Below are 17995 nucleotides of genomic sequence, written 5' to 3' on the forward strand. Positions count from 1 at the left end.
CATTCTGACAAGTGTGAGGGAATATCTCATTGTGGTTTTAATTTGCACTTCTCTGATGCTTAACAATGTTGAGCATCTTTTCATATGCCTGTTGGCCATCTGTATTTCTTCTTTGGAAGAATGTCTATTCAGGTCTTCTGCCCATTTTTTAAATTGAGTTGTTTGGTTTTGTGATGTTGTTGTATGAGCTGTTTATATATTTTAGATATTAACCCTTTATCAGTCATATCACTGGCAAATATTTTTCTCCCATTCAGTAGGTTGTCTTTTTGTTTCGTCAGTGGTTTCCCTTGCTGTGCAAAACCTTTTAATTAGGTCCCATTTGTTTATTTTTGCTTTTAACATCTTTGCTTTAGGAGACAGATCCAAAAAAATATTACTACAATTTATGTCAAGGAATGTTTCGCCTATGTTTTCTTCTAGGAATTTTATGGTTTCCAGTCTTACATTTAGGTCTTTAATCCATTTTGAGTTTATTTGTATATGGTGTTAGAGAATGTTCTAATTTCATTCTTTTATATGTAGCTGTCCAGTTTTCCCAGCACCACTTATTGAAGAGACTGTCCTTTCTCTGTTGTATACTCTTGCCTCCTTTATCAAAGATAAGTTGACCATATGTGCGTGGGTTTATCTCTGGGCTTTCTGTCCTGTTCCATTGATCTATATTTCTGTTTTTGTGCCAGTGCCATACTGTCTTGATTACTGTAGCTTTGTAGTATAGTCTGAGAGCGTGATTCGTCCAGCTCTGTTCTTCTTTCTCTAGGTTGTTTTGGCTATTTGGGGTCTTTTCTCTTTCCATACAAATTTTAAAGTTATTGTTCTAGTTCTATGGACAGTGCCCTTTTTTTAGGGATTACATGAGTCTGTAGATTGCCTTGGGTAGTGTGATTGTTTTAACATTAATTCTTCTAATTCATGAACACAGTATATCTTTCTATCTGTTGTGTTGTCTTCAATTTCTTCATCAGTGTCTTATAGTTTTCTTGGTACAGGTCTTTTACCTCCTTAGGTAGGTTTATTCCTAGGTATTTTATTCTTTTCCATGTGATTGTAAATGGAATTGTTTCCTTAATTTCTCTTTCTGAGAGTTTACTGTTAGCATGTAGAAATTCAGTAGATTTCTGTGTATCAAATTTGTATCTTGAAACTTTACCAAATTCATTGATGAGCTCTGGTAGTTTTCTGGTGATATCTTTAGGATTTTCTGTGTAGAGTATCATGTCATCTGCAAACAGTGACAGCTTTACTTCTTCCTCTCCAATTTTGATTCCTTTTCTTGTCCAATAGCTGTGGCGAGGACTTCCAATAATATATTGAGTAAAAGTGTTGAGAGTGGGCATCCTTGTCTTGTTTCTGATCTTGGAGGAAGTACTTTCAGCTTTTCACCATTGAGTATGATTTTAGCTGTAGGCTTGTCAGTATATGGCCTTTATTATGTTGAAGTATGTTCCCTCTATATCCACTTTCTGGAGAGTTCTTTTTATCATAAATGGGTGTTGAATTTTGTCAAAAGCTTTTTCTGCATCTGTTGAAATAATGATATAGTTTTTATTCTTAAATTTGTTAATGTGGTGTATCATATTGATCAGTTTGCAGATAGTGAAAAATCCTTGCCCTGAGATAAATCCCACTTGATCATGGTGAATGATCCTTTCGATGTATTGTTGGATTCAGTTTGCTAATATTTTGTTGAGGATTTTTGCATCTATGTTTTTCAGTGATACTGGCCTGTAATTTTTTTGTGTGTGTTATATCTTTGTCTGGTTTTGATATCTGAGTGATGCTGACCTTGTAGAATGAGTTTGGAAATATTCCTTCCTCTGCATTTTTTTTTTTTTGGTGGGGGGTAATAGAGAAGGATAGATATTAGCTCTTCTCTAAATGTTTGGTAGAATTCATGCATGAAGCTATTTGGTCCTGGACTTCAGTTTGCTGGGAATTTTTTTTTTTTAAGGTTTATTTTATTTTATTTTATTTTGCGGTACACGGGCCTCTCACTGTCGTGGCCTCTCCCGTTGCGGAGCACAGGCCCCAGACGCGCAGGCTCAGCGGCCATGGCTCACAGGCCCAGCCGCTCTGCGGCATGTGGAATCTTCCCGGACCGGGGCACGAACCCGTGTCCCCCGCGTCGGCAGGCGGACTCAATCACTGCGCCACCAGGGAAGCCCAAGGGAATTATTTTTTATTATTGACTGACTTTCATTACTGGTAATTGGTCTGTTCATATTTTCTGTTTCTTCCTGGTTCAGTCTTGGGAGATTGTACATTTCTAGAAATTTGTCCATTTTTTCTAGGTTGTCCATTTTATTGACATATAGTTGTTCATAGCCTCTCAGTTCTTTATGTTGCTTCAGCAATCCTCTGTGGTGGTCCTTTGAGCATGGCGCTCAGGGAAAGGACAGTTCTTATAAAACTGAAGAACAGGTAGAACTGGCACAGAACCATGGAGGGGTTGGGTAGGAATTAGGTCAACAGAGGAGAAAAGAGAGAATCCCAGAGTTAAAAAGCAGAGCCTAGATACATCTTTCCTTTTCTCTAAAAATGTATTCTGACTTCATTACTAAGCCCATAGGTCCTTCAACTCATACAGCAAGAGACATGCGCCATATATTCCTAAAAATGTGCATACACATTTGAGCTGTTAAAATGGTTAAACATGTATTACATTTTGATGAACTGTATCTGGGCCCTGCCTCTGTATCCTTATAACCTACCCATGCTTTTTCAGTTACTCAATAAACTTTATTCCTTGTTCTTAAAGGTCAAAAACCAAAAATACAGACAACCACTTATGACCTAACCAGTCTAGTATCTGAAATCTTAAAACATTCAAAGCTATATCTTTCTCTAAAATGCTTCACAAGCAGTTAAGCTATTTTTTAAATTTTTTCATTGAGGTATAGTTGATGTACAGTGTTATATAAGTTTCAGGTGTACAATGTAGTGACCCACAATTTTAAAGATTATACTCCATTTATAGTTATTATAAAGTATTGGCTATATGTTATATGCTGTATTTTAAATGCTTCACAAGCTCTTAGCCTTTAAATGAGAATACTCTCAATTTAGTGTCAATTATTTTATTATGTATTAGTTTTCAATATTTCATCTCTCACAATGATCACCTATTAGTGACTAACTTCAGGAATTAATATGTACTTTAATTCTGTCAAATTTAATAGAAAAAGGAGAGAGAAAAAGAACCTGGGTGACTTTGGCTTTTCACATTGGAACTCCTGGCACAGCCTGTGTCTGAGGCAACCTTGGTGGTCTAGCAATATTGCATAAGCATCTTCTGGTTGGACAATTAATGACATTGGGAATTTGTCAGGGACCTCTTTCCTTTATGCACTGCCAGTCTCCAGTGTCATTGTTAATTAGTCTTCAGGTCTCCTGTTTGTCTGCTAGAATGCATCCTGGATAAGCCAAGTTAGTAAGTTGGAGCGGGCAAGCTGCTTGGCCATTGAATGTGCGACTGTGCTCAGTCAGTCAGAGGGCAGCCCTCTGCTTTGATCGTGTGGAGAAGTTTAATTGTAACAGGCCACATGGGAGGCTGTGCCCGTTGGGGTGCAGAGAGGGCCTCGGGCACAGCAGGGGAGCTGCTCTCCTTTGCGCTGGTTTCAGTGTTTCTTATTTCAAAACCATGAAGCTCGGAGGCCCAGGACACTTGCTTCACATTTTGCTTCATCTTTCTCCAGGAGTTTCTTCCTTGAATTCTCAGAGTGGGTGGTGGAACCGTCAGCAAGGGAACAAAAAACATCATCTCTTTGTTCCAAACAGAAGATTTGCACTGGGGCATATTTTTTTAAATAAGAGTGTAGAATTTGTAGCACGTAATCCCTAGCCATGACTCTCTTGCTGTTCTGGCTATGACACGTTTCAACCAAAGGCATAAAAGTGACAAATAATAAATACGACGCCACCTGCTAGTGCCAGGCATTTTGCAAACCGCTTTACATGCATTATCTCACAATGCATATATCTTGCCTATGAGGAAGGGGGTCCCCATTTTGCAGATGAGAAAAGCTACAGCCCACCTGCACTCAGGTAGGTCTCGATCCAAGCACGAGCCCTTTGCCACACCACTACCTGGCCTCATAAAATCTGGGCCGTCTGATGGACCCCATGGGCCTGGCAGCACAGATGAGACAAAGGGAGAGCTGCAGTGATCAACCCTTTTAATTCAGGCAGAGGTGGAGGCTTCGCTCGTGTATTTAGGAGAAGAAGCTCTGCCTTGGGCTTTGCGTTTGCTAGGGAGAAGTAACCTTGAAGACATTACTGTCAGGGCTTCAAGGATGTCCTCTTACCAAAATGCAGGCCTCACCATATATTATTTGTGTTCGTGAAAAATAGTTCTCTATAAACGGAATTGTTGGAATTTGAATGTAGTAGAGGGCTAAAGAATTTAAAGGCCTCTCCCAATTTATATCGTGAGAATAAATATGGCTTCCTGTGTTCTCAGAATCATGGCTGGATATCATCAGAAAAGCTTATGTGGTCATGAAAGTTCATTGAAAACGGTAGATTCTTGAAAGCAGGCCTCTTCCAAAGTGTGTCTGACCAGTCTCCTGCTTCTAGGCCTGCTGTCATAACTGCTCAGTCAGGAGAATGACCTTCTTGTACCTTACAGCATGAAGTGGTGGATGTTTATGGGGTGGGGAGGGTCTTTAAAATACACTGAGCCCTTTCACATCAGCTTGGGACAGTCACAGGGTTTGTGAATGAAGAGACTAGGACCCCTTGATGTACCTTCCTGGGAAGGAGGGAAAAGAGTAAAGAGACAAGGAGGTCATACTGCACCCCTGGAGAGCCCGCTCGGAGTCTGGGTCAACATTGCTAATTTTTTTTCCACCTTCCTCTGCACAAGAAGCTAGTTAAGGTGAGGAGATCTGTTGCTTTGGCCAGGTATGCATGGAGGTCTCTGGAGAAGTTTGGAGATGTGTAAATGAATCCTGCATAATGGCTTTGCAGGGATTAATAGAAATACACAACTAAATATAATTAAAGGTAAAACATAAATGCTCTCTGGAAGGTAGATGTTTGAAAGATGCAAAATCTTTGGATTGGAAAGGTTTTATGGTGGTGGCTGCATCTCAGAGAAACTTTTTTAGGATGAACAGGACTTTGTCAAATGCGGTAGAAGGTATGTTTGGGATGAGAGCAGGATGGGCAGAGAACCCCATGAATGAAGGCATGGAACTGGGAACACTGGTTTATATAAGTTGGAAACATTGCATAATTTTGATTTCATCGGTCAAATATATGGGGAAATAGAACTGAAAGGTAGAATGGTACCATCATGGAAAAGGCCTTAAATGTCAGGCCTGGGAGTTTGAATTCAGTTGAATGAGCAACGAGAACCCATTAAGAGTTTCATCTTTTTTGTGTACCTTTCCCTCTTTGTTTTCACTGGATGATCTTGCCTTGTAATTCGCAGAGACCAGGGAAAACAAGTTTCAAAGTTAACTTTTGATCTCCTCTCCCTTAAAACAAAAGAAAAGAACAGAACAAAAAAAACCAATACACTCACCTCTCCCCCATCTCAGTAAATGGCACTCCTAGCCACACCTTGTTCATCCTTCCTCTCCCTCAACTTCACATCGACTGCATCAGCAATTTGTCCTACCTCCGAAATAGATTCCAGCTCTATATACCCTGTCCCTCTCCTCTCTGTCCTTGATATCACTCTAGCCCAAAGCCATTATTTTGAGAACAGAATAGTGGTGGGAAGGGAGGTACTTATCGTTTGGCCACAGGCCCATCTACTAGGAAAGAGGTAAAGGGAAATCTGATAATAGTAGAAAATTATTAAGTAGTCATTGTAGAGAGGACAAATACACTGAAAAATAAAGGTAAAAACGTGGGGGGGGGGGGAAAGGAGTGTTTTGAAATGATGGTTTTGGCTGGTTTTAAGGAATTTGTTCCAGGTAAGATAGATCATTTTAAAAAAAGAAATGAGTCTTTGTGTCCCAATGGACGGGGTTTCCTAGATAGCACCAGTATGGTTATCAGAATAGTTAATCACAGATATTCAAAATAAGGTCTATTAAAAACTTTTGGAAAATAACATTGTCAATAGGAAGAGCCTAAACTTAGGCCCTTGTGTCCTGTGATCAGCCTCGTGATCTCAGGTGGGAATCCCCGGAGCTGATTCTGGGAATGTAGCTGATGCTGAACTTGACAGAGTTCCGTCACATCATGCTTTCATCTTCAGCACAATCTGGTAGCCTCCCAGAGATGCCTAGTATTTCCGCAATCTAGTTGGCAGTATCGTAAGAGAAAGTGTCAGGCAGCTAATTCCGAGGGACCCTTGAGTGACCTCTTTTGCCTTGTTTGTGCTTCAGTGCTGACGTGCTTGTGGATTGCCTTACATAGTAAACATTCTGGGGTGCTAGTTTTGGAAACACCAAGTTCTTGTATACAAATTTCCCAACATAAATAAAGGAATCCTTTCTAACCGTCTTCTTCCAAAATGCCTTACCTCTGTGCTTCTGTAAATTCCTCCAAGAATATATCTTTCTCTATTTTTGGGAGCAGGTGGCATGACTTCCGGGCGAAAATCTAATGCTTTAATATATTCTCTTGAATAAGGACATGTCAGTAATTTCTGGCCATGATCAACAGACAAAAGTGATCACGACTCAGCTCTAGCTTTGGAGAAATGAAGCCTTTTTTTACCCAATGCATTTCTGCCACTGGCACAAACATACAGAAACCTTGAGAAAATGCCTCTTGCCTGGGTTAACTGCTTTTTATGACGGTTTATTGTGGCCTCCATGTCACCAAGTCAGAACTATCTAATTTGAGGTGGCCTGATTATCAAAAAAAGCAACCTCTTGTAAATTCCAGATATCCTGTCTGAAGTAAATTATGTACAAAATGTTTCACACGTGTTAATGGGAAGGGGCGGTGAACGGGAGTGAAGAGAGATTCGGTCCTCCCTAACCTGGGGTTAGTTCTCATGCTGGGATGTGGGTGTCACTTTGAGGAATCGCCAGTTTGGTGAGAATTTCTGCAAAATCTATTTTAAGCTCCACTTTTAGAGTTTGAATCTGAAGAGGGTCTGGGCCTTTAATTCCCTAGAACTAGTCCTTGAATAGTTCTTGGCTCTATTTTGGAGAGACCAAAAGCAGAGTACTTCACCTGTCCCAAGTCAGAGGTTTTGCCGTGTCTCTAAAAAAAAAAAAAACAAACAAAACAAAACTTGAAGGTAATGCATTTCCCTGTTCCTGAAGAAAGGTGTAAAGTGAGCTAATTATTTGTTTGTTTCTGCTCTTTCCCCTGTAATTTGGATAAACGATGATGCATAAGAATTTTGCAGTATTAATACCCAAGCGTAGAGCATAGAGCACAAGTTCAGCAAACCCGTGTTCTCGAGGAAGTCTAACTGCCCCCTTCTCTTCACAGCAAGTGAGAAACAGATGGCAGTGGTGTGTAAGGAGTCACCAAAGGAGTATCTGCAGCCGTTCAAGGACAGACTCAAAGAGTTCTTCCAGAAAGGTAGGAGGTGGGACGTTCTGAAACGTCCTTCCTTTCTCCGTCTTTCTCTGACACCCACCGCCCCGTGCATCCCGCCTGAGCACTAGCGGACGATTCCATTAGACCGTCTTCCCATGGTGGAGCCGTACTCAACTTAGATGGAGTTGTCCTGTAACCTTTGTATCACCTTTTAAATCTGCTGTGAGATTCTAAATCCTTTAACATCACTCCTGTCCTGCGTCTGTAAACTCTGCGAGAGAAGCCTTTCTCTCTTTGTCTCTGCACGGATCCCAAGAGGATCCTCAGTCCCTGTTAACTGACAGACGACGTCCATGCAAGGCTTACGCAGTTGTGCAGGCGGATGGTGATTATCTTTCTGGTTTTACGAGTGTAGCAATTTGGAAACTTGTGTTGTATTTTCCATTCTTTTCAGGAAGGAAAATTGGGGCCAGGTGAATGTCACACATCCAATCACTTGGCAACCGTCAGCCCTCTGGGGTTAGCGGATGGAAGTGATACGCATGAGCCCCAGTACTGACTTAAAAATCTTACCGAGTTATATTCCTGCCTCCATGGTTTTGGCAGGACTAGGGAACTTTTGTTGAGCCCTGGTAGTGAACGTGAAAGTTTAACGCCTTTTGGATATTTCCTATTCTGGTTTCTCAAATTCAGCCTAGATGTAAAACAAAAATAAGAGTGGGGCACAGTTTCCCATTATAAAATAAATAGGTCATGGGGAACGTGACTTACAGGATGGTGACCGTAGTTAATAATACTGTATTGTATATTTGAAAGTTGCTAAGAGAGTAGATCTTAAAAGTTCTCATTACAAGAAAAAAATGTGTAAGTCTGCATGCTGACAGATGTTAACTAGACTTATTGTGACGATCGTTTCACCATATATACGTATAAGGAATCATTATGTTGTCCACCTGAAACTAATCTAATGCTGCATGTCAATACTATCTCAATAAAGAAAAAAAAAGTGTGGGGTAGTTAGAGGGGTCTTTTGTCTTTGCTAGAAAGCCAGAGGAAATGCATGTAGGAACCTTTAGGGGTATATCAGCATGCTGTTTCTATTTATTACTAAGGCTACATGATACCACACCATCAACAAAAGACCATTAAGCAGGGTAACGTGTGGCCAAACCACCTTGGAAATTGGCAGGGAAATTCTCAGTCCATGAGTCAGAGAAACTTCATTCCAGCTGGTCTCTTGGTGCAGAGTTCATTGCTCCCTCCTCCTGGATGAGGTCTCATTTGTGTTGAAGCAGAAGTCAGAATTCTCTCTTGGCCATAGCTGGACCTTATATATGATGGAAGTAGTGCCATAATGCCATCAGACCAAGTATCATTTTGAGAGCAGATAGTAATACCAACACTTATGGGTTATGTGGCTAAAATTAGGTTTTATATGTGATTTATTAAAGTAGATGCATTGCTTTATGATTATTTTATGTAAATATAACCTAAATGGCCTAAAGAAGCGCACGAAATATTTCCCTTTGCTGACCCCCAATTAATAATTTCTACTTTTGATATATGTATAGGGAACTTGAAATGAGGCTCATGTGTATTTCAATTCCATTCCTTTTTCCCATTTCTATTTGTTTAAATTAAAATTTTTTTTAATTTTTATTGAAGTCTAGTTGATTTACAATATTGTGTTAGTTTCAGTGAATATAAAACACAGTGAATATATATATCCCTTTTCAGATTCTTTTCCCTTATAGTCTATTACAAAAGATTGAGTATAGTTCCCTGTGCTATACAGTAGGTCCTTGTTGTTTATCTATTTTGTTATATGTTAAACCCAAACTGCTAATTTATCCCTCTCCCCATCCGCTTTTCTCCTTTGGTAATCGTAAGTTTGTTTTCTATGTCTGTGAGTCTCTTTCTGTTTTGTGAATAAGTTCATTTGTATCATTTTTTTAGATTCCACATATAAGCAATATATGATATTTGTCTTTGGCTTACTTCACTTAGTATAATAATCTCTAGGTCCATCCATGTTACTGCAAGTGGCATTATTTCATTCTTCTTTATGGCTCAGTAATATTCCATTCCACTGTATATACGTACCACATCTTCTTTATCCGTTCATCTGTCAGTGGACATTTAGGTTGCTTCCATATCTCGGCTATCCATTTCTATATTTAATTGCTATTATTCTATATCTAGAAAATTCTGCAATGATTATGTCTGGGTATTATTGGCTCATATACTGTAATGGCCTTAGGATCCTTTCTCTTCAAATTAGCTAACATTTTAAAACACTTACGTTGTGAAATTTTTTCTTTTTGTTGGAAGAAGATAAATACAAAGAGATTTAGAACACTGAAAATCTTTGATGCCTTGGAAAAGGAATTTGCAAATCACTCTTGGAAGTTCTGTTTTAGCTTCTTCTCTACCAAGTTTCTTAAGAAAGTGTGATCTGTTCTGAGGGAGGGAATCGAGTTGAGGCAAACTGGACCTTGAGTCAGGAAAGCAAGGATGTGTCCACAATAAGCTGTTCTAAGAAAGCCCTAGAGCAGTGGTTCTCAACCCTGGCTGCATACTAGGATCATCTCGGGGAGATTTTAAAACTTTCAACATCCGGGCCAAATTCCAGACCTACCACTAGCATCTCTAGGGGTGGGACCAGGTATCAGCATTTCTTTTTTTCACTCCTCACGTAACCCCAGTGTGCAGCCCAGGTTGAGAACCACTATTGTCAAGCTTAGTTCACCTCTTAATGGGTATTCAAAGGTATTTCGTCAGAGCCCGCTATGTGTCAGGCACTGTGACAGACGCTGGCGATCCTAAGATGAGCCACAGACCCCTCGTCCCTCTCTCAAGGACCGTCTTACTGGGGAAAGGTCTGTAATTGAATAAAGGAGTCACCTCTCCGTTAACCAACAGAGGGAAGGGAAGATGGGAAGGACATAGGAATAGCCTCAAATTATGGTTAAAACAAAGTCAGCCAAAATGAGACACAAAAAGAATTTGGAGGAAAATTACTATTCTAAACTGAATTTTAAAATATAAAAATAAATCTTAAACAGTGCCAATGTCATGTGGTGAAAAGAGCCACTGTTGAAATACCTGTGTTACTGTTGACTCATTAGTTAACTGAGTTGGTCAAAGAACAGTCTAGAATTGTGCCGCCCAGTGTGTCAGGCACTGGCCACATGCAGCTGCTGAGCAGTTGAAACGTGGCTAATCCAGTCGGAGAGGTGCTGCACAAATCAAACACACACCAGATTTTGAAGACAGTACCAAGAAACACGCAAAATATTTTATTTCTGCTTTTTTTATATTGGTTACATGGTAAAATAGTATTTTTAATATATTGGGTTAAATAAGTAAAATATAATATTAATCTTAATTGACCTGTTTCTTTTCATTTTTAAGCACGGCCACGAGAACATCTAAAATTATATCTGTGGCTTGCGTTGTTGCTCTATTGGACAGGGCTGTCTAGAAGTAAGATCCCTTGGCCTTTCCCATCACATTCCTTCACTTTCCTCTCCACGTTATCGCTTTACCTTCTCAGCTTAAATCCTGGGTTATTGGGACCCAGTATCACACACTAGCCCCTCCCCACTTTTGCTCTGGGTCTGGCCGTTGTTTGGCTCTCAGGTAGGGGCGCTTACCTGAAGGAGGTGGCGGCAGGCTACTTCATCAGGCTACGCCTCTGTGGTTCAGGAGGCGGTGCCTTGCTACACTGCAGTATATACAAATGAAATAGCTCTTGGCTACTGTAGAGTTCCAAGTAGTAGTCCCTTATTTTTATGGAGATGGTTCACGGATTCATAGAAAATGTGAGATTTCTCATCTATAAATGTGCATTACCCACTCTGGATAATCAAGTTTTTATGGCAGTTATCGTGAGTGTAGGTGTCATCTAATATGTCACTCATAAGAAACACCATTATTCCAAGTACTACTTAGAAACAGAAATTGCTGCCGATTAAACCATGACACGTCATAGACGACACGAGGGACCCCAGTGTCAGAGATGCTAAACGATGAAAATTCCATCCATTTCGAAATTGATGTAAGATGGTACTGTAATTAGGCGTATAGGAGCAGAGAGGAGGAATGACTAACACTTCCAGGTAAGTCAGGGAAGATTTTGAGCAAAGGAGATGTTTTTGTTCAGATCTGAAAAAAACAAAGATGACGGTGATGTCAATGACAAGCACTGACAATGACTGCGAACATTTGGTGGTTGCTTCTATATACCAGGCACCTTGGGGAACAGCTCATTTTACTTTGTCTTCATGACAACTCTCTGAAGTAAACACTATTATCACCCTGTTGTCCAGATGAGGAAATTTAAGGTTAGGAATTCTCAGCAGACAAGTTATAAAGGGCATTCCAGGCAGAGGAAAACACTGCAAAGCTCAGGATGAAAGACATGACGTGTTTGGGGAATGGCAAGAGACTTGGTGTAGCTATATCACAGGGCGTATGGAAAGAACACAAGACCCAAAAGGAGAGGAGGGTCACAATGTGACTTGCTAAAGAATCTGAACTTTGTCTTACAGGCCACTGAGAGCCTTTGAAAAATAGTATGTATGGGAGCGACATGCTCACATTCAATTTGTTTGTTGTGATGTTGGTGTGTTGGGATCATTTTGCTTTTTGTTGTTGTTAAGGAATACATTATAGGGAATTCCCTGGAGGTCCAGTGGTTAGGAAGGACTCCACACTGTCACTGCCAACCGCGCAGGTTCGATCCCTGGTCGGGGACCTAAGATCCCGCAAGCCGTGCAGCACAGCCAAAAATAAAACAAAATAAACAAATAAAAGTACATTTAAAAAAAGAAATACGTTATAACTAAGACAATATAAAGAAGAGTTGGGACAGTAAAAGACTGGAATCCAGTCCGTCAAGCTCTCCTACAGCAGTCCAGGCAAATGATGGTAAGAACTTGAGCAAAAGCAATCACAGTAAAAATAAGAAAGGAAGGGACCTATCAGTAAAGCTTTTTGGAGTTACAGGACTAGATGACCTATGAGAAGTAAAAAAACAGCGGAGAAAAGGATAACTCTCCTTTTCCTCGCTCAAATAACTGGCTGGATACTGATGTGGAGGACCCATTTGGGATGGAATACAATGACGTAAACTTTGGGCACGTTGATTGGACATACATTTGAGACACACGGGTAGAATATTGGGCTCATAGGAGAGTGCTGGGTGAGACTTTATAGAGGATAGCAGTTTAAGTCATAGAAGTGAATGAGATACCCCAAAGAAGGGGTAGAGAATGAGAAGTTGTGGAGTATCTGAGCACAGGGTATAATATAATAATCATAAATGAGAAAAGATACTTCTGTACTTCCATAGTATTTAGCAGGAAAGCCAGTTTTCAATTAGGGGCCCATCACTCGGAAAGTCTTAAGCAATTGCCTTCTTTACGCCTGAGAAGTCATACACATGCGTTGTGACTCAGTTGATTCATGGTTAGGCTGATTTTCATATGAGCTGCAGTTCAGTTCTTCTAACCATCATGACGATTTAATGTTCTTATGTAAATCATATCCTGTTGCCACACTCAAGCGGAGATGACGTGCCTGTCCTTCTGTCTTTTATCATTCTTCCCTTCTCCAAAGGCCCTTAAATAGTGTTACTTAACAAAACTTGTTCTTAACTAATTTCACTTTCCTCGCAGAATCGAAAGTAATTTTAACGGCACCCCTTTTCAGAGTTGCAGTCTCCATGGCATCTGAGCCCTTTCCCTGACGTGGTTTTCTTTTCCACAGTAGTCTCTTATTGATTCCAGTTTACAGCTCCGTTCAGAGTGACCTTGTGCAGGCATTATTTGAGCTCATGTTTTTCCACCCTCAGATCAAACATGGTCATAATGATACGGCCTTCAAGAATGTGATGCTCGCATTAAAAGTCCCCATAAACGTGGCAGGGATCCTGTAATTGAGAGAAGGCGCAAAACAACTGATTAGATCCCAGGTATAGATCTTTAGGGTGGTCTTTTCATGCTGTTAAATTGGTCATTGGTATTTATAGCTTTGGCAGGGAGGGCTGGAACCTAACCTGGTTCCAATACCAACACTGTCCCACACTTGGCCTTATCTCATTCTCCATTAGTTTTACTTAGCATCCGTGAGTGGACCCAAATCAAAGTAAATCTGAATAAGCCATGTTAGTCCTCATTTCTCTTCTGAGGTTCTTTGACCGGCTGAGATTAAAGATATTCTTAATGTCAAGAAACTGTTTTCTAGTAAAAAGTGAGTAGATAGATTTACCAAGCTTAAAAAAAACAATAACTCCGATTTCGCCCGTTGAATGCAAAAAGAATTATCTATGTAGCTGCATACCTCGTGATAGCTGGGACTATGTCAGTCTGGTCCTATGCATTTTCTTGTTGTCTCAACATAATAGAGGCTTAGCCTGGCCCATAATCGGTGTTAATAATTTTTTTTTTAATTAATGAACAAACAACCTGAGTCTTGTAAAGTGCCTGCAGGCTTCCCCCCCTCCCCCCGCCACATGGGTTTCCTGTGTAAATCCTTTTTAGTATTGGTAAATTGTGCCAGAATGTGGTAAGATGCATCTTTGGTCTACAGTGCATGCCTGTGGTCAGGTCTCCTGGATATCAAAGCATCTTTCTATGTTGCAGATATACATAAATCCATTCTTCATAAATACTTAGCTCAGAGTAGATTGATAAAGGCTGTAATTGAACCTCTATAAACTGTAGAATAAGAGCAGGTTATTAGGTGATCACTTCAACCCCCAGAATGTAGAAAGAAAACCATCTGAGTCACCATATTCACGCCTTAAGATGACAGAGATCAGGACAGGTCATTGATCTGGACAGCGCGACCCGTGAAAGGAAATAATTCTTACATTCTTTACAGAACTTGTGGAAGGAAGAACTGTGGCTGGGGGAACACACACTCTACATGGGCCAAAATGAGTTCTTATATACATCACTACTCAAAAAAGTACCAGCAGGGATGGCTCCAAATAACATCAGATGGCCGAGAGTTAAGATAATCTGTTGTGATTTCCAGGTCACTGAAGTAACAGAGCAGTAATCCTTGGAAGGTGGAGAAAGCCATCTTATCAGAGGCTTATTAAGTAGACTCTTATCTGAAAGGATTTAGTTTGAATCAGTTTTTCTTTCCCACAAATTTCTGTCAAGAGCACATATTGGCCCCCCCCATCAGTTTCTCTATCTTCTCCTCTCCCACTCACTTCCCCTCCTTCCCTCCTCCCTCCCTCCCCCCTCTGTCCCTTTCCTCTCCCTTTCTCTCCTCTCCCTCCCCCTCTCCCTCTCTGCTTCTCCCCCTTTTCGCCTCCTCCTTTCCTCTCTTCTCCTTTCTACTCAACCCCCTTTAAGTCTTTTTTTTTTACATCTTTATTGGAGTATAATTGCTTTACAGTGGTGTGTTAGTTTCTGCTTTATAACAAAGTGAATCAGCTATACATATACATATATCCCCATATCTCCTCCCTCCCACCCTCCCTATCGCACCCCTCTAGGTGGTCACAAAACACCGATCTACTCAATTTTTCTTTTTGGCCAAGCATCCAATAAGTTGTCTTTTCAGTAACTTTTGTTCTCTTTTTCTTTCTCTCCAATGAAATGTTTTGCAAAAAGAAGAAAAATGTCTAAATTCTTTTTACTGATATAAATACCTGAAAAAGATTGTCTGCCCCCCGAAAAAGAAAGAAAACTACAGACCAGTCTCACTATAGTTTTAAAATTCTAAATAAAACAGCACAGTTTAAGACCAAATGAAGTTTATTCTCAGAATGTAAAGATGATATGATATAGCAAATTCTGTTAATATAATTCATCACTATTAACATCTCTAACAAGAAAACTCAGATGATTATCTCTTTAGATGCTAAAAAGTGCATGCAACAAAATTCAACTTCCATTCTTCATTTAAAAGCTCAATAACATGTTAACTAACACATACTTCCTTAAAATAATAAAATCTGTCATAGCCCCAAATTTGCAACTCTTTTCATAGACAAAAGCTCAATCTATGTTCTATATAAGACCTTCTAGACATTAAGAAAAAAGACCAACATCCCATAAAAAAGACAAATAATATGAACAGTGACAGAAGCTGCTTTTTAAACATATGAAAAGATAACACTCTCAAAATGGGAGAAATGCAAAATGAATTACATTGAAATTCCATTTTTTCACATCCAAGATTGGCAAAATTACAAAAGTTTGATAACAGACTATTGGCAGTATGGTAGCATAGACTTCACTCTTCTACATTGCCTGTGAAAGTGTAAATTGTTACGGTCTGCGTGGAGGTCAATTTAGCAGTATCTAAGTTACAAATGCACATACCTTTTGACTTGGCAGTTCTACTTCTCAAAGCCTACCCTCAGATATGCTCACACATGAAAAATGATTTATGTACCATGTTACATATTGTGACGTTTGTAACAGTGGAAGATTGAAGACAACCTAAGTGACCGTCAATGATGGAATTATCAAATTAGGGTATGTCTACATGATGGAATGCTAAGCATCTGTTTAAAAAAAAAATGAGGAAAGTATATATTGACATGGAAGACTCTAACATATTTTAAGTAGGAAAAAGCGAGAGTGAGAAGAGTAGACATATTACTATTTAACTAAAGAAGGAGGGGAAAATGGATACTACTTAACAAAAATCTCTAACGACAAATACAAAACTGACGTAGGGCTGATATTCAGCTGGTTCTTACCATAACAGCCGGGCACATTGTCTGTTCTGTTCAGTTGTTCAGTCTGTTGGTAAATATTTAGAATGTTACTCCTGAAAATAATCAAAGAGCTTCATTGCTGTCGTGGATAGAAAATGGATGGATGGGGTTCAAAGGTACTATGTAGACTTTTTATAAATCTTGATATTTAATCACCGTGTTCCTCTTCAAAATAAACAAATAATTTTTTTTTAAACAAACAGCTGTATGGTACTTTGCGATTAAATTTTTTCTCTCAAGACTGCTTCCCCTTTTAGGGTTTTACCATTGTGGTCCCTAAGCCCACTGAACCTAGCCCTTTCTGTTCAATTTCCAAAGAACTGGAAATTAAATGCTCCCACTCACAGCCTGTTTCCCTCCTTTGGACTGGTTGACTTAGAAGGACATTTGAGGGCCTCTTGTGTTTTCCTGCTCTCGTGAATGGAGAGCCCGATCTATGAGCTAGTACCTTGCTTTCTTTCCTTGCGGTCCTCCACCTCAGCAACCCTCCACAGCAGACACACACACACAGTCCCTCAAAGTCTTTCTCCTGCCCTTACATTGCCTCCTCTCATCTTGCTCATGGTTCTGTCACTCTTTTGTGAGGCCTATAACTGCAGTGTCCATGAAGAAACTTCTGTGCTCTAATATGGAGGGTGTTGTATCTTTTCCTCATCTTTTGTTCCCTGCGCCATAATGTATTCTCCATTTCATTTGGGTCCTCTTACTTCTTCAGTACATAGATGTCTTAGGTGTTTTGATGGACCCTTTCCTAAACATACAGGATGAGAGAGTAAGAATCTATATCTCAGGTTACCCTGGCACAGACCATCTTCTAAACCTAACACCAGAGTAGGACGAGTTATCAGGCATTTCTATCTCAAGACCATTATCAGGATATGACCTCTCCTGTGGGTATTTGGAAAGAAATGCTTCGTCTCCTATTTTTAAGCAATGTCTCTGAGCTACATGCAGGTAAAAGAGAGATGGTAGTGGTTGGATTTGGACGGAAGTGTGGGTTAAGTATTATTAACTCTTACTTCTATAGGTCTTCTCTAGAGCAGCAGATATTTAGGAACACACACACGTGTACGTGTGCACACATGACAACAACAGCTCTAAGCTTATGAGACCAAGATGCTTTAGTGGGACAGGAACCGTACCTTAAAATTCTTAACAACCTTGAGTAGGGCCTTTAACTCATTAAGTATTACAGCATCGCTAGGGCCCATCTCATGATGATATTGTTGGTGTTGATGTGATCCCTTCATTTCCCTTTCATTGCGGCAGAATCCAAGATCCTTTGAGATTATGGAGCCACAGTTAGAAGAACCCTTTGCTGATGAGAAGGGGCCCCCCGTAGAAGTAGGGGATGGAGCCAAGTGAGCCAGGCTCTTTCTGTGTTTAGACCAACTTGTCCACTTGTGAATTCTCTTTCCATATTTCATTGGCTTTAGAAGAACTTGAAGTAGACTAAGTTGTATCCCCCAGCAGCAGGGTTTAGTAAACTTCTGAGGTTTCGTTTATGATACTGAGCCATAATCACACTCTTTAATCTTCCTAGCATGGCTACATGTACCCTTTTTGGTTAAACCTGTTTGCTTTTTGTGTTTTAAGTGTTCTGAATGTAGCAGAAAGAGCATTGTGCTTGAAGGTAGAAGACCTAGGTTTGAACACTAGCTTCACCACATCTCTGTGTGATTTGGGGCAAGTTTTTAAATGCCTCTTAGCCTTCTTCTTTCTTGTCTGTAAAACGGGAATAATAATATCTACTGTATAGCATCACTATGAAGATGAAATGAGACAGAG

At 40.0% G+C, this 17995-nt stretch overlaps 1 protein-coding gene across 3 annotated transcripts in view; it reads left to right on the forward strand.

The window, feature by feature from the left end:
* Nucleotides 1–17995, forward strand: part of FMN1 (formin 1) — a gene marked incomplete at both ends in the record, with an annotated part of 397602 nt that overhangs the window by 290114 nt on the left and 89493 nt on the right. For all 3 annotated transcript variants that reach the window (XM_082646837.1, XM_082646838.1, XM_082646839.1), the window contains one exon: nucleotides 7408–7500. In XM_082646837.1, coding sequence (XP_082502963.1) covers nucleotides 7408–7500 — 93 coding nt within the window. The remainder of the gene's footprint in view (nucleotides 1–7407; nucleotides 7501–17995) is intronic.

The sequence above is a fragment of the Grampus griseus genome, assembly GCF_964374135.1.
Source record: "Grampus griseus genome assembly, chromosome: 2".
Lineage (NCBI taxonomy): Eukaryota > Metazoa > Chordata > Mammalia > Artiodactyla > Delphinidae > Grampus > Grampus griseus.